The 19084-nt window shown below is 47.8% G+C and overlaps 9 protein-coding genes across 9 annotated transcripts; 6 read left to right on the top strand and 3 right to left on the bottom strand.

Moving 5' to 3' along the window:
* Nucleotides 1-605: 605 nt before the first annotated feature.
* Nucleotides 606-2052, top strand: N7481_002959 (lactonase family protein; the record flags this gene model as incomplete). Its single annotated transcript, XM_057262178.1, has 7 exons — nucleotides 606-852; nucleotides 907-1079; nucleotides 1146-1204; nucleotides 1258-1393; nucleotides 1454-1466; nucleotides 1523-1597; nucleotides 1652-2052. 7 exons carry the CDS (start codon nucleotides 606-608, stop codon nucleotides 2050-2052), a joined length of 1104 nt encoding a protein of 367 aa, XP_057123839.1.
* Nucleotides 2053-2905: 853 nt separating this feature from the next.
* Nucleotides 2906-4313, top strand: N7481_002958 (MmgE/PrpD family protein; the record flags this gene model as incomplete). The annotated part of the gene is made up of 2 exons (XM_057262177.1): nucleotides 2906-3362; nucleotides 3421-4313. 2 exons carry the CDS (start codon nucleotides 2906-2908, stop codon nucleotides 4311-4313), a joined length of 1350 nt encoding a protein of 449 aa, XP_057123838.1.
* A 1992-nt stretch (nucleotides 4314-6305) lies between these two features.
* N7481_002957 (carboxymuconolactone decarboxylase family protein) lies at nucleotides 6306-6926 on the top strand (the record flags this gene model as incomplete). The annotated part of the gene is made up of 1 exon (XM_057262176.1): nucleotides 6306-6926. The coding sequence occupies one exon, from the start codon at nucleotides 6306-6308 to the stop codon at nucleotides 6924-6926; it is 621 nt and encodes a 206-aa protein (XP_057123837.1).
* A 669-nt stretch (nucleotides 6927-7595) lies between these two features.
* Nucleotides 7596-8724, bottom strand: N7481_002956 (SDR family NAD(P)-dependent oxidoreductase; the record flags this gene model as incomplete). The annotated part of the gene is made up of 6 exons (XM_057262175.1): nucleotides 7596-7679; nucleotides 7738-7805; nucleotides 7857-8090; nucleotides 8143-8310; nucleotides 8365-8595; nucleotides 8652-8724. 6 exons carry the CDS (start codon nucleotides 8722-8724, stop codon nucleotides 7596-7598), a joined length of 858 nt encoding a protein of 285 aa, XP_057123836.1.
* A 633-nt stretch (nucleotides 8725-9357) lies between these two features.
* Nucleotides 9358-10331, bottom strand: N7481_002955 (Dienelactone hydrolase; the record flags this gene model as incomplete). Its single annotated transcript, XM_057262174.1, has 4 exons — nucleotides 9358-9593; nucleotides 9652-9764; nucleotides 9826-9995; nucleotides 10050-10331. The coding sequence occupies 4 exons, from the start codon at nucleotides 10329-10331 to the stop codon at nucleotides 9358-9360; spliced, it is 801 nt and encodes a 266-aa protein (XP_057123835.1).
* A 335-nt stretch (nucleotides 10332-10666) lies between these two features.
* N7481_002954 (Major facilitator superfamily domain general substrate transporter) lies at nucleotides 10667-12489 on the top strand (the record flags this gene model as incomplete). The annotated part of the gene is made up of 7 exons (XM_057262173.1): nucleotides 10667-10777; nucleotides 10832-10894; nucleotides 10952-11114; nucleotides 11170-11421; nucleotides 11513-12125; nucleotides 12181-12314; nucleotides 12362-12489. 7 exons carry the CDS (start codon nucleotides 10667-10669, stop codon nucleotides 12487-12489), a joined length of 1464 nt encoding a protein of 487 aa, XP_057123834.1.
* Nucleotides 12490-13128: 639 nt separating this feature from the next.
* N7481_002953 (uncharacterized protein) lies at nucleotides 13129-14496 on the top strand (the record flags this gene model as incomplete). Its single annotated transcript, XM_057262172.1, has 1 exon — nucleotides 13129-14496. The coding sequence occupies one exon, from the start codon at nucleotides 13129-13131 to the stop codon at nucleotides 14494-14496; it is 1368 nt and encodes a 455-aa protein (XP_057123833.1).
* A 238-nt stretch (nucleotides 14497-14734) lies between these two features.
* N7481_002952 (uncharacterized protein) lies at nucleotides 14735-15358 on the top strand (the record flags this gene model as incomplete). Its single annotated transcript, XM_057262171.1, has 1 exon — nucleotides 14735-15358. The coding sequence occupies one exon, from the start codon at nucleotides 14735-14737 to the stop codon at nucleotides 15356-15358; it is 624 nt and encodes a 207-aa protein (XP_057123832.1).
* Nucleotides 15359-16607: 1249 nt separating this feature from the next.
* N7481_002951 (sugar porter family MFS transporter) lies at nucleotides 16608-18463 on the bottom strand (the record flags this gene model as incomplete). Its single annotated transcript, XM_057262170.1, has 5 exons — nucleotides 16608-17356; nucleotides 17438-17666; nucleotides 17737-17824; nucleotides 17890-18090; nucleotides 18150-18463. 5 exons carry the CDS (start codon nucleotides 18461-18463, stop codon nucleotides 16608-16610), a joined length of 1581 nt encoding a protein of 526 aa, XP_057123831.1.
* Nucleotides 18464-19084: the final 621 nt, after the last annotated feature.

The raw sequence follows: 19084 nt of genomic DNA, 5'->3' as shown, positions 1-19084 counted from the left end.
GGAGATGAAAATCCTATTGAGTGGGATTCCTGGCTTTATAGAATCGTCGTCGGGCCTTGTTTCGGTACACCAGGGAGTTCTCGGAACATTGCAGAATAGACAAGACAAGAGGGGAGAAAACTCAAACAGGGATTAGGAATATGATAGTTGGTATATTCGACAAAGGCCTTTGCGTGTGGTCGGTTGCCCAGAGATGGGACAGAACCTACCCAGTCATGCAAAGATCGGCAGGTTTGCGACGTCTTCCGAATTTCCATGGGGAAGTTAAAAAAGAAAATACGAGGTATCCGGAGAATGGCCGGCCCCTTGCGGCTGTTGAGCACCACGTTCGAGCCCATTGCAAATGCGAACGGGCAATTGCCGCGCTCAAGCCTTTACCCCAGATCAAATTACGTAATTTTAATCCAGGGACAGTGTTGCCCATGGGGTCCGGGGAAACTGCGCAGGGCTGGAGCCAAGAGACTAGGATGCTAGTGTGCTGATTGCAGTATAGCAGACTCCGATATCCTGCTTCGAGTCATTCATACTTAAGGTCAACACCCTGCTGATAATTCGCTGAGACGTTCCATGTTCTTTTACCTCTGAGATCGTCTGTTCTTGTCAAAATGCAGCTCCATCATCTTCTCACGGGTTCTTATACCAACAACACGCTGTTTCTCCTTGCGTTTGATACTATATCCCGAGTTCTGTCTCTCAATTCGACTGTTCCGGGATTTGGATTACACCAATTCGTGACCAGCAATGAAGCCAAAGACCGGGTTTACGCAACCACTATGAGTGAGCCTCCGCGGTTGTTCACTTGGGGTGTGGACGAGGACTTTCGGTTCACCCACTTAAGCACCAAGAACATCAGTAAGTTCATACCTGCAGTCAATTGTCGACATTGAATTTCTAAGAGGCTCGCAGCATCCTCGGCCTGTTACATCTCCGATGATGGCCATTATTCTTTCTCCGCTGGTGGACCAACTGCGCAGATCAATTCACTAGGTGATAATGGGGCCATTGGTAACCAAACAGACGAGCTCTATCTTATCCCTGTGGAGGATATTGATAGTGTGGATAAGACCCGAAATGCTGTCGTAAGCCAATATTTGAATTTGACCGTTACTTATGGGCTTTGTTTTATACTGAATTCATTGATTTAGTTACATGGCGCTCATGCCTTCGATGTCAACGTGAACAACAAGGGATTTGTTCCCCATCTGTCAGTTAATTACAGCCCCCAAACTATTACCGACATTGGCTAATTGTTAGTAGCGGTATGAACTCAATCTTCATGTACGATGTTGCCGATAATGGCACTGCTCAGCTTCTATCGATCAATCTGAGCCCAACGGAGGGTGATGGTCCTCGCAACTCGTATTCTAGCGAGGATGGGAAGCTTCTCTACGTGGTATGTGATTGATGATCCAAAACAATTACCCAATCAATCAACTAATTTGCTGTTTCACAGGTTACCGAACATAGTCAGTTATTTTTCCTTGCGATTTGAGCTTGCGCCAACTAATAATTCTAATTCCAGCCCAATGGCTCGATGTCTACGAAGTCCGTGAAACTGAACTCAAACATGTACAGCGTGCCAGTGTGATTCCTGAAGGTAAGCATATCCCGAGATTTTGAAAAAAAAAGGATGTCTTAACTCAAAAAACAGGTCTTCGAGGTCACTATACATTCCGCAGTAATACTGTCCGACCCTCCAGAGATGGCAAATACCTCTTCGTCTCCACTCGCAGCTGGGAATCACCCGGGGTAAACGGGTTCGCCGCTGTATTTGAGGTAAATGACGAGGGATATCTCACAAAGGAAGATGCTGTTACCTTTTACGAGGCACCCGTATCTCTTGGTTCTGCTGGCGGTCTTCGCGTCGCACCTTGGGAGGACGAGACTAATTGTGATCCAGAGGGTTTGACGGACTATATGTACCTTAGTGACACCTCTGAGGGATGGATGTTCATTTTGGGTTGGACTCCTTCTAACCATTCTTTGGACCTTGTTGCGTCGCTTCAATACCCGGACAACGCATCGCCATATGAGGCTACCTGGTTGAGCTAGAATTATTATCTTAGTCCACTACTGCCTAGCAATTTAGATAGAGCTGTCGTGAATTGAATGGATATCAGCTTTGGTTTTGTACAAAAATTGAGAAGTTATGCTTTTGCTCTGATCGGATGTAGAAGTAGTTTTGAGCGGCCAACATAAGTTCATTTCCATAAGGGAAAAGGTTTCCTCCTCGTAGTACTTCTCTGACGTGTGCTAAAAATGATACTTTTGCTGTAGTCTAGGGGGAATTGCAGAAACATTCAGTCATTACTTAGTGCTACATCGCGGAACAATGGCTAGAGCATGAACGATGATAATCCAGAATCCGACGACTTCATGGTCTGCACTATAGCACATCCATAGTGTAATAGCTATTTCTCATTGTAGAGGCGCCGAACGAGAAAAAAGGTTCAGGAATCTCGCCGTAGAGACAGATACAGTAAAGAATCGGAAAGCATATTCACTACCTCGCGAGTTCACCTTCCGGCATTTGCCCGCCAGTATTACTCAATAGCTATTCCTTCCACCGGGAGTCTTCCGCCAGGATTCGCGCCCCTATTCCAAACTTAACTTAAAACTCCCCAAAACGAGGGGACCTACATTCCCCACACTTTCCCCGCGAACTTGGCTCAAAACGCATCCCCAGACAACGCGACTGACTCAAAGATACATTTCCGGCGCTTTGGAACTTGTCGGCGAACTGCCGGCCTTGAGATGGGGATGGGAGCAGGCGGAATTTGCGCGATTTCACAAACAGTATAGATCTGCCATCCTTCGGTATGATGTAGTTGGGTATAAATGGGAGGGCGGTGACCATCTATTAGCTGTACTTCCAAAGACTAATTGCATTTAACGAACTATCAACATGGCGACCAAGCATCTAGCCACATGGGCCTTGGCCCTTCAGTACACGAACCTTACCCAGCCCGTGACCGACATGGCGGTCAAGAGTATTTACAACTGGGCTGGCTGTGCTATTGGCGGGTACGCTCTTCCCCCCGCGGGAGTTGCATATGATGCTGTAACGCCGATGCTGCCAGAAAACGCAGGCAATTCTTCTATTCTGGGATCTGACGCCTTCGTCGATATCCAGACGGCAGCTCTGGTCAACGGTATTGCCTCCCATGTCGATGACTATGATGATACGCATGCCGATACCCCTGTGCATCCATCCGGTCCTGTTTTATCTGCCCTACTGGCGGTTGCCGAGTGGAAAGCTCCTGTTTCTGGTGAAGACCTCCTCACGGCCTTTGTTGCTGGAGTGGAGGCAGAGTGCAAGCTTGGAATCTCTGTCTACCCTGAGCATTATGACATTGGATGGCGTAAGTCATGACCTCAAAGAAAGCCTACTAAACCATCAAATGCTAACCTCTTTTGCAGATATAACCAGTACCACTGGCTCGGTGGGCGCGGCAGTTGCTGTTGGCAAACTCATAGGCCTCGACCTCGAGAAGCTCCAGCACGCAATCAGTATCGCCGCTGTTCAAGTTATTGGAATGCATGAGTCGTTTGGCACTGACACAAAGCCATTCCATGTCGGCCGTGCTGCCCAGTCCGGTCTCTTGGCAGCGGTGCTCGCCCAAAATGGGTTCGGCAGCTCACTGGAGGGACTGGAGGCAGAGCGAGGCTGGGCTAATGTTGTGAGCACTCGCAATAACGTCACAAAGGAGTTCACCACGCTGGGTAATGTTTGGGAAATTACCAAGAATACATTTAAACCTTTCCCCTGTGACCGGATTATCCACGCTGCCATTGATGGTTGGATTCAGATCCATGACCAGGCTGTCGAAAAGAAGCTTGATCTTACCAGTATTGTGAATGTCACGGCCCGCACAAACCCCAAAGTGCTCTTTTTGACAGATAACCCCGAGCCAAAGACTGGTCTTGATGGAAAGTTCAGTGTTTATCATGCCGCTGCTGTCTCATTGCTCTTTGGTGAAGCCACTCCGGTACAATTCACTGATGAAGCTGTAAAGAACTCCACCGTTGTGAGTCTTCGTAAGAAGGTGTGTGTCACTTCGGACGATGCTGTGAGCGAGCATGAGGCTTTTGTCACTGCTGAGTTCAAGGATGGTACTAAACTGGAGGTTCATGTCAAGGAGGCTTTGGGCAGCATCAAGAAGCCATTGTCGGCTAAACAGCTTAAGGAAAAGTTTCTCGAGCATGTCAGTAATCACATTGGTAAGGAACGGGCCCAGAAGGCTTTCACTGGTTTTTCTGAGATTGCCAGCTCTACGGATGTTGCACAGATCTTGCGCCAGTTCAAGAAATGATCGCTAGACGACCCGTTTCTTTGATTTTGATAAACCAGTGATCTGGAGTGATCTTCTACGAGCAAGCCTAGAATACTTACTGGCTTTTGCACATCACATACATAAGTCGTGTCAAAAAATCATATTTTTTGTATCTTGAAAAATTCGAAGAGCCTGTGTGTCCATGAATGTGCCAGTGTAAGAGAGTTTAGATATCCAAACTGTCGAGTAGATAAAAGTATTGAACACGACCTACCAAGCGAGATCGCATGGAATGTTGACACACGTACAGGAAGAGGGCCTTGAACTGCCGTAAACCATCAAAGCGAACATTCCACGGCCTAACCATACATACATCTAACCTCAGCCACAGTAACGAAGACATACCAGAACAATATCTCTGTAAAAGGCACTTATATCACTTGAAACTTCCAACTCAAATTATAATTACAATTTGGCAAGCCTTTATTGGGCTGACCAATCTATGTCGGCTAACAACGAGTCCAACGGCCCCTTTCCTGAGCAGAAGTCCCTATGTATCGTTGTTTGACCAACTAGCTGACCAGGATGTGTGTACTTAGATGGAAAGCTATCCAGAAACAGCTGGTATCCATCAAAAGGGGTGCTTGAGCTCACTGTTTGTGGGCTTGCGACCGAGAGATCCCCATGAAAAGGCGATGACCCCGCCACAATTTCTTGGGTGCTTCCCTTGTTCACCGTATCATATACCCCTAGAGAGAGCTCTAGTACTCTTTCACACCGGGATAACAGTTTCTCCTCCCGTCTTTCCTTCGCCCGCGAAGCGTTTTGGCATCGTGTGTGAGCCGTGCAAATGTCACCTTTCGGATAGCAGGGACATCGATCATGATGCGTACTATGATGACACTCATCAGCAAGGCCCGGATATAGCTCTTTGACGCGCATGCACATTGCATCAAGGGACTTTAGTACCAGAGACGGCAATGTCTCTGATTTGGCTTCACTCCCCGACATGACGGATGTTAAGCCCTCTTTTATATTATCTTGAAGTGGTAATGGACAAACCATAAGCCAGGAGGCGAGTCGAAGATCGGCAGCAAATGCAGCTGAACCAGATGAATTGTGTATGGTGGAATCGACTCTCGTATCGTGTATTTCTTCCGCTGCCGACTTTTGAGGCGAAAAACTTGCATAGCTTTGTGGTTTCTCTGACATTGAATCCCAGTTGGCGTGTGATGCCCGGGTCTTATGCGCCGGTGATGAAGCGTCTTCCGGTATGAGAATTTCCTCGTGTTCTGGCATTGAGTTCCTATTTTCAGGAGTTTTTTTGCCTATGGTTGTTGATTCTCTGCTTTTAGCTGTACCTGCAGCGTCCTTCAAAGGTAAACCTCTGGGTGAGCATTAGCCTTCCTCTCTTTCAATAAGCCAGTCTGACCTTAGGCTTACCTGCGCTCCGCTTGTGACGGACGTTGCTTTCGCTTAACCACGAAACACGGCGTCCCTACAGCCAAACAGCTGCTGCATGGAAATTTAAAATCTGCTGTGCACTTCCCCTTGCGAGTTCGGCATCTCTGACACGCGTTGCGAGCTCTCTTGCGCTTCGGGGATTCCATAATTTATCACAGAAGCTTTGATAAGATCCCAGACAGGAAGATGTCAGTTTTCAGAGATGATGCATGAGAAACCCTCTGAAGGCGTCCCATAAGCTTTGCAGCAGTCCGTGGTAGTTTATCTTGAGATCATTGGGGTATCGGCCGTTCGCCGGGGATTCGCCACCCGGCCATTCTCCGCCACGAGTCAAAATTCATCCCTCGACCCAATATTTTAGGTTCGGAAAATGGCCGCAATGTGCTTGGCTGGATATAATCATACAGAAAGTCAATATACATCACAAGATAAATGTCGGCTAAGCGTTAGAAAGCAATTTATAGGTGATTTGACCGCCCATATCATTGACATCAACTTTACCCCCTGAGTCTTATGAAGAGTGTCTCCTCGGATCTAATTCTTGACTCCTCATCTCTCCAAACCAACATGCGTCTTCCCTACGCCCCTCAGACTCCGGGGGATTTGAGCCCCGAGACACATGAAATCTACAGTCGCATCGCTGCCAGGCGTACACCAAGGCCCCTGATTGCACTTGATCTTTCCTTGTTGCATGCCCCTCCTGTCGCAGATGGCTACAACCACTTCATTGGATCACTTCGCTCGAAAACAGTCCTGGATCCGGCTTTGTTGGAACTTTCCATCAGTCGCATAGCCATTTTGAACAATGCCGTTTACGAATGGAATATTCACGCTCCACTTGCTTTGAAGGCTGGACTTAAAGCGTCAGCGTTGCAGGATGCGCGATCACTTCCATCGTCCTGCCAAGCGACCGAGCAAAGCATCGATGCCTGGAAGTCGTCGAGTCTCACGGCTAGGCAGAAAGCTGTTCTTGCTTATACCGACGCTATGACGGAAGCTGTCACTGTTTCTGATGATGTGTTCCAGCAACTTGTTAAGGCAGAGCTGTCAGACCGAGAGATTGTTGAGCTTACTGCCACGGTTGCGGGGTACAACTGTGTAAGTAGGATACTTGTGGCGCTGGACGTTGGAGAAAACAATGCTCGTGAGATGAAGAGTGTTGATGAGCTTGTTGCAAACCTTGTATGAGACCTAATTGGGATTTGAACGAGCCAATGATTTTTTTGGTAAATCGTCTCTGGAAAATCAGGAGTTTAAAACGACCCTTTGGACTCTTCTAGGCCGCTCTTTGTATTCGGTAGAGGATGTATCAAAGGGAAACGATTGGATATTACCTAGTGTAGTGGGGGAACCATTCTCAACAACGGAATCAGAAGATCGGAATTTTAGCAACAAGGTGCCCGCTCTCAGGGAGATAGTTATCTAGTTCGCGCGATAGCATTCCAAGAATACACACACCTTTCGTGTCGCGAAATTCGTCTCTTTCAGCGGCCTCGGTGGGCTCGCTCGCGTATGGCTACGGTAGTCGATTGTTTGTATCTCAGTTAGATCGCTCTGCCTACTACGCTCCACACGATACGTGCACCCTGCGGGTGTGGTGTTTTTCTCTCGTTCTCTCCCCTCATCTGCCCACGCAGATAGCCATATAGCATATCCCATCTTACACTAGCTGAGAGATATGTAAGAGAATATCAACCTGAATGTTCATACGAAGTGAAGCAATAACGAGAAGGTATAAAGACCATCGGTCTACTTATAAAACTTGTGATGAAGCTTATCTTAGAGTAAATTGAAATGGAATGGAATTTGTCTAAATTATTCTATTCAAAGCTCTAATAAAGATAATATGGCTATTGATTAAGCATTATTGGGGATTCTCGTGTTCTGCTCGGCGAGGGTATCAGACTTCAAGGCCGGTCTGTCTGCTTTTCCTGCGGTGGTCTATTGAAGAGAGGTTAGATTGAGTCTCATTGTATGCTTGAAAAAGGGAACAGCTTACGCCGCCATCAACGGGCATGATCAAGCCAGTGATCCATTTCGCCTCGTTACTGCAAAGGAAGAGAATAGCTGTTCATTCAATGTTAGTAAATGTACTGGTCCGATGGGATAATCTCATACCATAACCAACATCCCATCCTGTACCTTCCTGCTTCAAGAGGTTCTGGTTGATACGATCCTGGCGCATCTTATCCGTCATGCCTCTCCCTCGTACCATTGGGGTGAACACCATTCCGGGGCAAACACAGTTAACCCGGATATTTTCAGGGCCGTGCTGGGCAGCCATGGCACGGGTCATTTGAATAATGGCACCCTTTGTTGTGGGGTACAAAAGACTGGGGTTCCCACCGAGAACTTTATTTCATGTCAGAGATATTCAAGAAACCGAGAGCCAATGGGGACTTACGACCGCTGACTGAGGACATATTAACAATGGCACCTCGTCCATTCTTCCTCATCTCAGGAATGGCATGACGACTCATAAGTACCATGCTGGTGACATTGATCTTAAAGTCGCGTTCCCAAGCTGCAAGATCAAGCTTGGTAGCATCTCCCATGGCACCGCCAACTCCGACTAGTAGTTTTCATTAGATTCCGTAGAATTTACGAGGTGCGAATGGAAATTCACCAATGTTGACAAGAATGTTCACAGTTCCGAACAGCTCGACGGTCTTAGCCACAGCATTCTTGCAGCTTTCCTCATCAGTTACATCAGCCTGTACGACTTCTGACACACCGCCCTCAAGATCAATCATGCGCTTAGTTTCTTGAGCCCATTCGGCGTTATAGTCAACTAGTGCCACCTTGGCACCTTGTCTGGCGAGTAAGATAGCAGTTGCACGACCATTGCCAATCTCGGCTAGACTTTGTGAGTATTAACTTGCATAATAAAGCAATAGATCGAATTGAACTTACCAGGCATACGAGATCCAGCACCGGTGACCATAGCCACCTCACCAGTGAATTCGAAAGCTTTAGCAGCGGTCATATTGAAAAGATATTGTTATACAAAGTGATTTTTGGAGTTTTTAGGAATAAGGTTCCTTGCAAGGGGCCTTTATAAAGAGTCATCCATCCTTGGAACATGAGTACAACAGTAGGCGGCCATCCTCCGGTGGCCATGAAGTTAGTAAAGCGTATTCGGCCATCCGCCGATTCCCCGGCCCCAACTGTCAAAGAGGCTTTGGAGACCCCACAAAAGCTCAATTTTGGTCTCTCTGGGGAATTGTTAAACGGCAAATCGGTTTGACATCGGGATCCCCTAGGCCTAGGTTTGCTACTCGGGTGGATTTAATGCCGACTCCTGTGGGTTGTAGCCTGGGGCCGGTCTATCCATAACCCAATGATCATAGAGGCTTTGTCACCAGTGAGAATTTGAGCGCGTGTTACAATACCTTCAAACTAGTTTCACTATCTCTACATTTATCTCCCGTGTGGGAAAGTTTAAAAGGTCATGGGAACAAGGCATGGCACACCATTTCATAGGAATACTTTCGTTCAGGCTTATTCAAGTAAAGTTACGTTCTATAGCAATTTCAATCTATAGGATAATGCCATCGCCTAAATTATTGCGACAACCAAAAGTCAAACCATTCTACAATTACCTTCAAACTCTGTTCCTTTACGTAGCCTGGGGAATGTTAATTTTCAAGATCCACGGTGAATGTATAGCAAAGAATGATTCCTTACGTTCATAGGGGTTTTTCATATTGCCTCGTAGAGCGAATCCGTGCGATACACCAGAGAACATCTGGAATTGATAGGTCTTTTGACCCTCCTCCAGAATATCTAAAGCGGCCTGTCTGGCTTCTAGAGGAAACGTGTGATCTTCTACAGAACAAGACAGAAATAGTGGCTCTGTTGAGATATTTTAGTATCTTAATCAGGGTGAGTAAATCAAACAAGGGCAACGAACTGGTGATCTTTGAGAAATGAGAATCTTTCAAAAAGGCCGGATGTGCAAATGCACCAGCGCTGACGGTGTTCTTGGCCAGCTCGTCGCAGACATATGGGGCACCAAAACAATATCTGAATCAAGGCTTGAGGTCAGGGCTAACCCAAAAATTGACAAAAGCAGGGAATTACATACCCAACGCAGGCATACTTCGTCGATGTCTGGCCATACGAGCTCTTCACTTCATCGATCCACCGTGGGACTGCTTCATCCGCAAAAGACATATGCTTTCGCTTCCAGGCCTCGTAGTCGAAGTCTGGATTTGAGCTATCATGACGATCGCGACGATGTTTCCAAACCGGATCCTAGAAAAAAATCAGCTTGGTCGAGAAAAGATGAAAAATCCGAGAATAGCATACACCTCTGAAGTAGTCAAGCCCTAGTACAAGATAGCCAGAGTCCGCAAAAGCATCCATCACCAGGAGACCATTCGGAAACATTCCCCATACGTCAGGGAAGTAAAGTAAGATATGGCCATTTGTGTTGCTCTTCTTAGGCTTCACGATGTAAGTTTCTACACCGGCAACCGTTATAAAACGCCCACGTGAAGTGCCTTCGTGAAGGGTTCCCTCTAGACAACAAGGTCCTGATGGCTGGGCCAACCAGGTGTTGCTTTGGTCGACGTTACTAGAAGGTGGCATTGTATGATGATAGATGGGGTAACAAAACAAAGTAAAAGTAAAAAGGTTCACGTACTAGCCTTCCAGATATATGAATACTATGGAAAACTGCCGATCGTATTTATCACAGTTTAATTTTCCAACGAAATTGGAATTGACCAGTGAGACACAGCGGGCATCCGCCGGAGGCGAGGTGGCCACGGAAGTTGCCCGGTTTCTGGGGATTGGCCCCCGTAATCTGCGAATGCGGAGAAATGTTGGGATTATAAGTCCTACTGGTTCCAGATAGATAATTCGGATAAAAGGCACGCTGTAAACCATTTTTCAGCCTGCAATACTACCTTGCACCTTTTGCAATGTCGTCAAAGCAGGAAAGATCCGACAATATCCATATTGAGCAGGCGGCCCCTTTGCAGAATCCTCTTCACGACGATATCGAGGAAGCAAAGGCGATTTCGATCTACGAGGTACGATAACTATGTTAAGAGCATTCATGGCGGTTTGGTCTGACGCTCTTCTAGGAAAATGCGGTCGGATACAGGGAATATCGAGAAGGATTGCACCTTGAGTTCACTGCAAAGGAGGTGAGTGGGCTTTTTCCCGGCCGTCTTGCAGCTGAGTTCTAATCGAGAATCTCCTAGGAAACCAAAACCAGATGGAAGATTGATTTCGTTGTACTCCCTATCTTCCTCGTCACACAAGCGTTGCAGTTCATGGACAAGACGGCCTTGAATTATGCGAACCTACTCGGATACCAGGAGACCCTGAACTTGAAAGGTCAACAGTTTAATTACCTTTCAGCAAGTATGTTTCTCCTTCAAAGAACTGGCCTAGGAAATGAAAATCTAATCTATTTTAGTGGTGTATGCTGGCTACTTCTTTGGTCAATACCCATGTGGATGGCTCGTTGGAAGATTCCCTGCTCAACGTGTATTGGGAGTGAGTTGCATGATGTGGGGTTTGATGGTTATTATCATGACCCAATGCCATACATTCCCCAGTGCTTTGGGTGTTCGTTTCATAATGGGTATCTTTGAAGCCGCTGTCACACCTGGCTTGACCCTCATGACCGGATTCTGGTATACACGACAGGAAATCCCTCTTCGCCAGTGTATATGGTACTCAGCACTTGGCTGGGGGGGGCATTGTCGGATCCTACATTTCGTTCGGTATCACTAAGCTTCCCGTTGACATGAGCCCAGCACGCTGGGAGCTGTTGTTCTATATTCTCGGAGGCGCCACTTGTCTCTGGGCGTTTGTGATCTTCTTCGTTCTGCCTGATTCGCCTTCAAGTGCCTTCTTCTTGACCAAATCTGAGCGCATCATTGCGGTCAAGCGTGTCGCCGGTAACGAAACTGGTATCAAAAACAAGGCATTTGACACGAAGCAGGGAATGGTCGCGTTTAAGGATCCAAAGGCCATCCTACTCTTTATCTCCGTGTTTGCTGCTGCCATTCCCAACGGTGTTGTCAACTCTTTCTCGACGATCATTATCAAGGACATGGGCTTCTCCCAAACGATGACTACAGAGTTGAAATCCGTTGGTGATGCAGTTGTTATCGTTGCGTTGATTATCGGTGGCACTATCACATTGAACGTACCCAATTCCCGACTGCTCACCTCGACTGCTGCCAATATCCTTTGCACCGTTGCTGCCGCCTGTATGGCTTATCTTCCCAGAGAGCAGAAATGGCAGAGACTGGTTTGCTTTTGGCTGGTAAATGCGCAATCTGTCGGCTTCACGGTCTCATTGGTGACCATTTCCTCCAATATGGCTGGTTATACCCACCGGGCTATGGCTAACGCTCTCGTGTTGTAAGTGGTACCCAGTCTGAGCTTTATATATGTTATTTGAGCTAACTTATTGTAGTACTGCCTATTGCTGGGGTAACTTTGCGGGGCCCTTTGTGGTGAAGCCATCGCAGGCCCCTCGCTACGAGGGCGCCACGATTGGTCTGCTAGTAGGCTACGCAATCAAGGCAGCATGCCATCTTCTATTGCTTGGTAAGATCCAAGTCCCTTTTTCTGGAAACTGGCGCTAATGAGCCTAGGCTACATGTTTATCGTCAATCGCCGTCGTGACTCACGCTACGGTCCGGCTGACAAGGCTAGAAGTAATGAAGCCGGGATGCAGGACCGGACTGAATTTGAGAACAAAGATTTCAGATACGTGCTCTAGTCATTTTGCCGGGAATTTGTTTTAGCGAAGAAATCCTTTATATTATGTTTATGAGAATGTATATCTGGGTTAGAGTTGCATCAGATTTAAGTGGATCGCTTGAAAACATGGGATTTTATAATTCACTTCCGATTCAACCGGCTACCCCAGATCCTGAGATCTCGTAGGGCGATGATTTGGGGCTGAAAACGCCTAAATAGTGAAAAAACACAGGCAAATCCCGACCATAGACTTAAACAGGTCACGTGGAACGCCATGTTATGTCATGCTTTATATCTCAGCCAATTAGATTGCAAGGCTGGAAGAGCCGTCTTTACGGGGTCACCGCACGACCTAAATTTCCTGTAAAAAAGAGCTGTATGGGGTCGACGATGAATGTCTGAGTGAGTAGCAGCTCATTACGAGAGAATAACTACTACATATATTCCTACTAGCAATTTAATAGGCCATAATAGATATATATAAAGCTGATTTCCAAGCCTAAAGGCTCCGCTTGAATGGGAAAGCGTGGGGCGTTCCCCACTCTTTCCCATTCCCCCGGCAATTCTGCCATCCCAATCTCCCCAATTCCCTTTTTCCCTTTCTGCTGAGTAGACTTGGTGAAAGCGTGATTCGCCGCTTCACTTTTGCCATGAAGCCATGGTGAGGCATCAGAAAATCGTATGCTCGACTTGTAGGCGGCGGAAAAGCAAATGCGACGGGGCTTCGCCGAGCTGCTCCGCTTGTGTCGCCAGTGCTTCGCCTTGCCACTATGATAAGTCGCCCTCGCTTGCCTATGTGCGCTCGTTGCAATCTCGCATTTGTGAGCTGGAGCGCAATGCTAGCACACAGTCAACCTCTCCATCCAGCCCGTCTTTTGCTGGCTCGACTTTCAGCAACCAACGCGGCGACTCTATAAGTCTGGATGCGCTGGGCGATGTTGGCTACCATAACCAGACATCTGCTATACATGAAGATCTACCGCAGAAGAATTCTCAGCCATTGTATGTTGCATCCCTGTTATCGTCATCGACAGACAAAAGCCGAGCAGCAGATATCAGACAAGAACTGGTGGACAATGCTGCCACACAAAAAGGCTTAGAAATTATGAACTTGGATGCATCCCAGTCATTGGCAAATTTATCCTATGATCTCGCCAGTACTTTACTGCAGCTACACTGGTGCTGGTTGCATCCGAGTTTTGTTTTCGTCTACCGCCCCGCTTTCACGAGAGATATGCCTCTACTTGCGCGTGGGGATCGATCCGCTACACATTGCTCTTCAACCCTTGTAAAGGTGCTTTATGCTCACAGTTGTCGATTTATCCGGTCACCAGATATGGTGTGGAGCCCGGATAGTCATAGAGAGTCGTTTCAGGAACTTTCGGACCGTTTGATGGCAGAGGCAAAGGCCTTGCTGGCCATGGAAACTTTGAATCCCCCTGCTATTCCTACAATCCAAGCATTACTCCAGCAATCAGCTCGAGATGTTGCTTGTGGTCAGTCTTCCTCTGCATGGCTCTATTCCGGCATGGCTTTTCGTATGGCCATTGATCTTGGCCTACACGTCTCTCCCGACAAACTCCAACAATATTCTACCTCGCTCTCATCAGAGGATATTGAGATCAGAAAACGTCTCTTTTGGAGCATGTACGCCTGGGACAAGCATATCAGCTTGTACCTAGGGAGGATGCCAAATTTCGTGATGGGCGCTGAAAACGTATCATTGGAGTTTCTGGACGACTTCACTGACCATGATCCCTGGGTACCATTTTATGGACCCGACCCAAAGTCTGGAGAGCTCCCCCCCATATCCCCCAACCCCAGGCCATGTTATGTCCTGCTTCACAGAGCTATGCAAACTCTGCAAAATTCTCACGCGAGTGATGCTAGAACTCTACAGCTCGCAGTCCGCCAGACACTCGGACAATTCCCCAGATCCACGAATGACTGTCTTTATCGAGATCAAAAAGGAGCTACAGGATTGGCACTCATCTTTGCCATCGTTCCTACATATACCGTGCAATGATATGCCTCAAAAGAGTCCACCGCCGCACATCACTTCGCTCAACCTGATGTATCACAATGCCCTGATTCTTCTTCATCGGCCTCATGTTGCAGGCGGGGATGTACCTTCCTCTGCTGCGATCCGAGAGAGCTGGAAGATATGTCAAGGGGCAACCACCGCGATATACAATCTTCTCAAAATGTATATTTATACTTTTGGATATCATCATATCACATACATGAACAGTTATTGCACTTATATGGCTGCTACAACTGCTGTATATCAACTAGAAACATCGGAGGCAGGATCGCAATCCTCACAATCATATCAGTCAGCTTGGACAGAATTAAAATTTCTGCTGGACGTACTTCAACGTACTGCCGCGGCTATGCCTGGTCTGGATCGAAGCATTGAGATCATCCGAGCGCGGATCAAAAGGATTCTTGACCGCCAAGTCTCCAGCCAACTCGATTCACTATTCCCTGGTCAAAAGTCAAAAGACTTTGACTATGCGCGGCCTGCAAATGACATTCCCCGAGCACATACCAAAGGCGAAAGGGCCTCCAGTGCAATCTCCACTGATCCACCTGTTTACGAATGGGGGAATAATATGGGCACTGCAACGGACGAAGATCTCTGGCTTCCAGCATTCCCCGCCCAGGACATTTCTTACGGACCGGAAGTGATGCTCGACGTACAGGACACGTTGAGCCCTCAAACGAGATCGACTCTCATGGGTTCAAATCTTGATCCTCAGCTTCGGCTGAATATTTCAATACCTGCCGAACATACGATGGGCTACGGTCCTTTCCCCAATTCTTTGCTTGGCCAATTGCCAGACGCTACAGTGGAAGGCGCCGACACCACGTATCAAACTATCTGATTATGTATATTACTATTCATTCCTCCTGGGGAAGGCCATCGTCGCTGACGAGGCAAATACCTATTTGATTACTATATGGTAGCTGCAACGAGCTCTTGTGGTCCAATGGGTCAACGCATTGCGGACAGGAAACCTCAATCAACAGAGCTCAACAAGGCCGAAATTATTCTGCCAAGATCGGTGTATATTGTGGGTCAGTGTTCTATTCTACGTGGCACATCATGATGGTGTCGCTGGGAGTACTCGGGACTAGGCTTTTTGGCCGTTCTGGTGGCAGCAGATTCAAGGAACGATATATTTTTGATGTCTAGCGCAGGAAGTAAACTATAAATTCAACGAGAGAGACGAAGATGAAGGCGTCAGAAATTGTTGTAGAAAGGCGGCGAAAAATAGATAATTGGTAGGCAGATGAGGGGGTATTCGAAGAGGAAGATTATCGTCGCATAATCAAACAGAATCAGAAAAGAAGCGAGCGACCGAGCCAAAGGCAAAGCGATATCATAGCCGATATGATAGTTGAAAGAAAGAGCTTCAAATGAATATCTTGATAAAAAAAATACTCCAAGGTCGGAGCATGGGCTATTCATGTATCGTCGAAATCTTGACTAGACTCAAAAACTGACCTGACAAAGAGATCCTTTAACATTTGTATAAGCGGTTACAATCGGATCACAGAGAACAGATATTCTGATGACGTGCCTGATCGTCTACCCAGAGTGCCCTGGGTACGGTGGATTTGATCCCTGAGTAGCCATGAGCGCTCAGGGAGCAATCCCGGACCAAACGATGAGGATGCTTGGTTTAGATCACGTGATGCAATTATGGCTAAGATTTCAGTAAAATGAACGCTTAAACTGGCGTCGAGTGTTGCCGTTTTGGGAGTTCGATTTACCGTCACTTAGCATTGTGGTGTAGTATACGATCTACGCGGGATACTCTAGATACTACTATTAGTAGATACTAGAGTATGTGGTTAATAAATATACATTACCCGGGCATAGGTACTTAGGTACAGTATTGAGTATACATAGTAGTAGTATTGATGTTCATATTATCACTGCGAAACTACAAGCTTGAAGCAGAGTAGACTTGTCACCCAAGCACTGCTACTATACTACTAGTAGCACGATATCTCTTGACACTTCACTTCTTCTCCGCTTCCTCCACTCCCCCAACAAGCTTGACACACTCAAGCTTCTACTCTTTAGTACACTCTTATCCTCTTTACTTCCACAACTTCCACAACTTCCTATGCATGAGCTTCAGTCTTCTCCGTCATGTTGACCGTCGGCGCTACCTCCTCACGACCCTTGACTGTCTCCAAATCACCGTGTTCCAGAGCCACGGTTCGGTTGGTAATCACTCGCGTCTTCCAGGCCGGTGTGCCCAGATACTTAGGTCCATTCGGATCCTCAAACATCGCCTCCGTCTCTTCCAGAGTCTTACCTGCCGTCTCCGGGAACATGAAGAAAACATGGATGAACATCGCCGCATTGAACACTCCAAACAGCACATAAGTCCGCCAGGTGATGTTCTCAAACGCCGGCGGGGTGAACAATCCTAGTGCCGTGTTAAAGGCCCAGTTACCAGAGGTCGACAGAGACACTCCCTTGGACCGCAGTCGCAGGGGATACAACTCTGGTGGGTAGGTCCATGAGACCGGTCCCCAGGTCGGCGCATACGAAGCCACGAACAGATAAGTGCAAGCAATCAATCCCTTGGCTGCCGCGCCCTTAACACTCATCGACTGCTCGGGAGAGGTACGATCATCCATGGCCAGGATCTCAGCGTGGGCACCGAGAATTCCGGCATTGGCAAACATAAAGATGCACATCAACAAGGCACCGACCAACATCGTCGGTCGCCGACCCCAGCGATCTTGCCAGATCAGGGCGGGTAGCGTCATCACGACGTTGATGATGTATTGAATGGACGAAGCTAGCAGAGTGGCGTTGCCTGTGTAGCCTGCCATGCCGAAAACATATCCGATGTAGTACACTGTCCATCCAGTCAGCAGGTTGCTCCGAGGGAGAGGGAAATCCCAGTCGCCATGCTATGTATCATTCTCGGAGAACTCACTCATCACGTTCATTCCAGTCAGCTGGGACCAGATCTGCGTGAACAGACCCACCATGGTTCGGTTCAGCATCCGAGGCTTGAACAGGTCAAGGTATCCGGCGTCATTGAAGGTGCGCTCCAGCTCGCACTGCTCGCGGATGTCCTGCAACTCCAAAGTGACGAAGGCGTGGTTTCGGTCACCTTTACCGTGAACCAATGCCAGGACTTCATGAGCCTCCTCCCAGCGATCCTTGCGAGCCAGCCAACGGGGGGGATTCGGGGAGGAACATCATCGCAAAGAAGAGGAGAACGGCAGGGACCATTTGCAAACCCCAGGGAACACGCCAGGAGGCAGCACTCCAGTTGTCTACGTCCGACCCACCAATGAAAGCACAACCGTAGGAGATACTAATCGTGTAAGCAGCTGATATCATGAGGGGAAGAAAGCACATGGATCATATCGGAGCACTTACTAGTACATAATCAAAATACCCCAAGTGATGGCCCACTGTTGCATACCCACAAATCGTCCACGCTTAGAAGGTGGGGACAACTCCGAGATATAGACAGGGACCTGTGCGGATTCGATACCAACGGCGATACCGTTGATGATGCGACCGACAATCAGCATACCGATATTCTGCGAGGCACAGATGATGACGGACCCGACGACCCTGAATATTGACATTCATGAGCACTCTCTTTTATCCAGGATCAACAACTTGAAACTTACCAAATCACGCAACCAGACATGATTGCATATTTACGACCGAGAATATCAGACACAAACCCAGAAATCAAAGCACCGAGCCACGACCCCGCGGCCATGGAAGCAGTGATACCACCCTGAACGAGCGAGCGAGGACCACTGCACCCTTTTTCGGGATTATCATAACTGAAAGGAGGGCCATTCGGACCCTGATTGAAGTAACATTTATAAGAATTCTCCGTCAGCTGGGCTGACATGGAAGCAATATCGAATCCAAACAGTCCGCCGCCGACGACGGCGACGGAGGCGATCACATAGATGTTTCCGATGACCATCATGATGACGGTGGGTAAAGATCAGATTCACCTGGCCAAGGTGAAACTTCCCAGGACAGGGAGGGTGGGGTGGAGGGATATTATATATCAGACCAGTCACGCAGAGACCTCACGAATCGGGCCCGGGACTGGTTCGAAGGAAACGCGCACCAACGAGACTCGGACTCGTTTTAGTTTGATGCGATGTAGTACTGGGATGCAAGTGGTCGACCCTTCAAGTCGGATGGCCTGTTACTTGTCTGGTACTTGATCGTTGCCCCAATTTTCCTTTATTGATGGACCAATGTCCGGCCGGTGCTCGTGCGGCCCCCATGGGAAAATGCGACCCACCCCGCTCCCCAGATGACAGTCTGAACCCCTCGTTTTTCGTGTGCGAGTATTCATGTTTCCAGATAATTCAAGACTCGACGAAGAAATGCTCGCAGAATTTTGAATATCATGATGTTGACGCACTTCATACTTCAAGCCAAGGCAAAGCTTGGCCTGTGGCGTCCGGCTGTCGTTGTCCATCCGCAAGCCAGCCGAGATTTTCCTTCCCCCCCCTAAGCCATTCGAGGTGTAGACGCATCCACGCGAGGCGGCCAGTGCTTGGTCAACCAATCTAATTCACTTGCCGTCCTTTGG

The sequence above is a fragment of the Penicillium waksmanii genome, assembly GCF_028829765.1.
Source record: "Penicillium waksmanii strain IBT 27052 chromosome Unknown utg000004l:1.0-5674109.0:1.0-5678898.0, whole genome shotgun sequence".
NCBI lineage: Eukaryota > Fungi > Ascomycota > Eurotiomycetes > Eurotiales > Aspergillaceae > Penicillium > Penicillium waksmanii.
The sequence above is the reverse complement of the archived record's forward strand: the minus strand, read 5'-3'. Positions and strand labels throughout refer to the sequence as shown.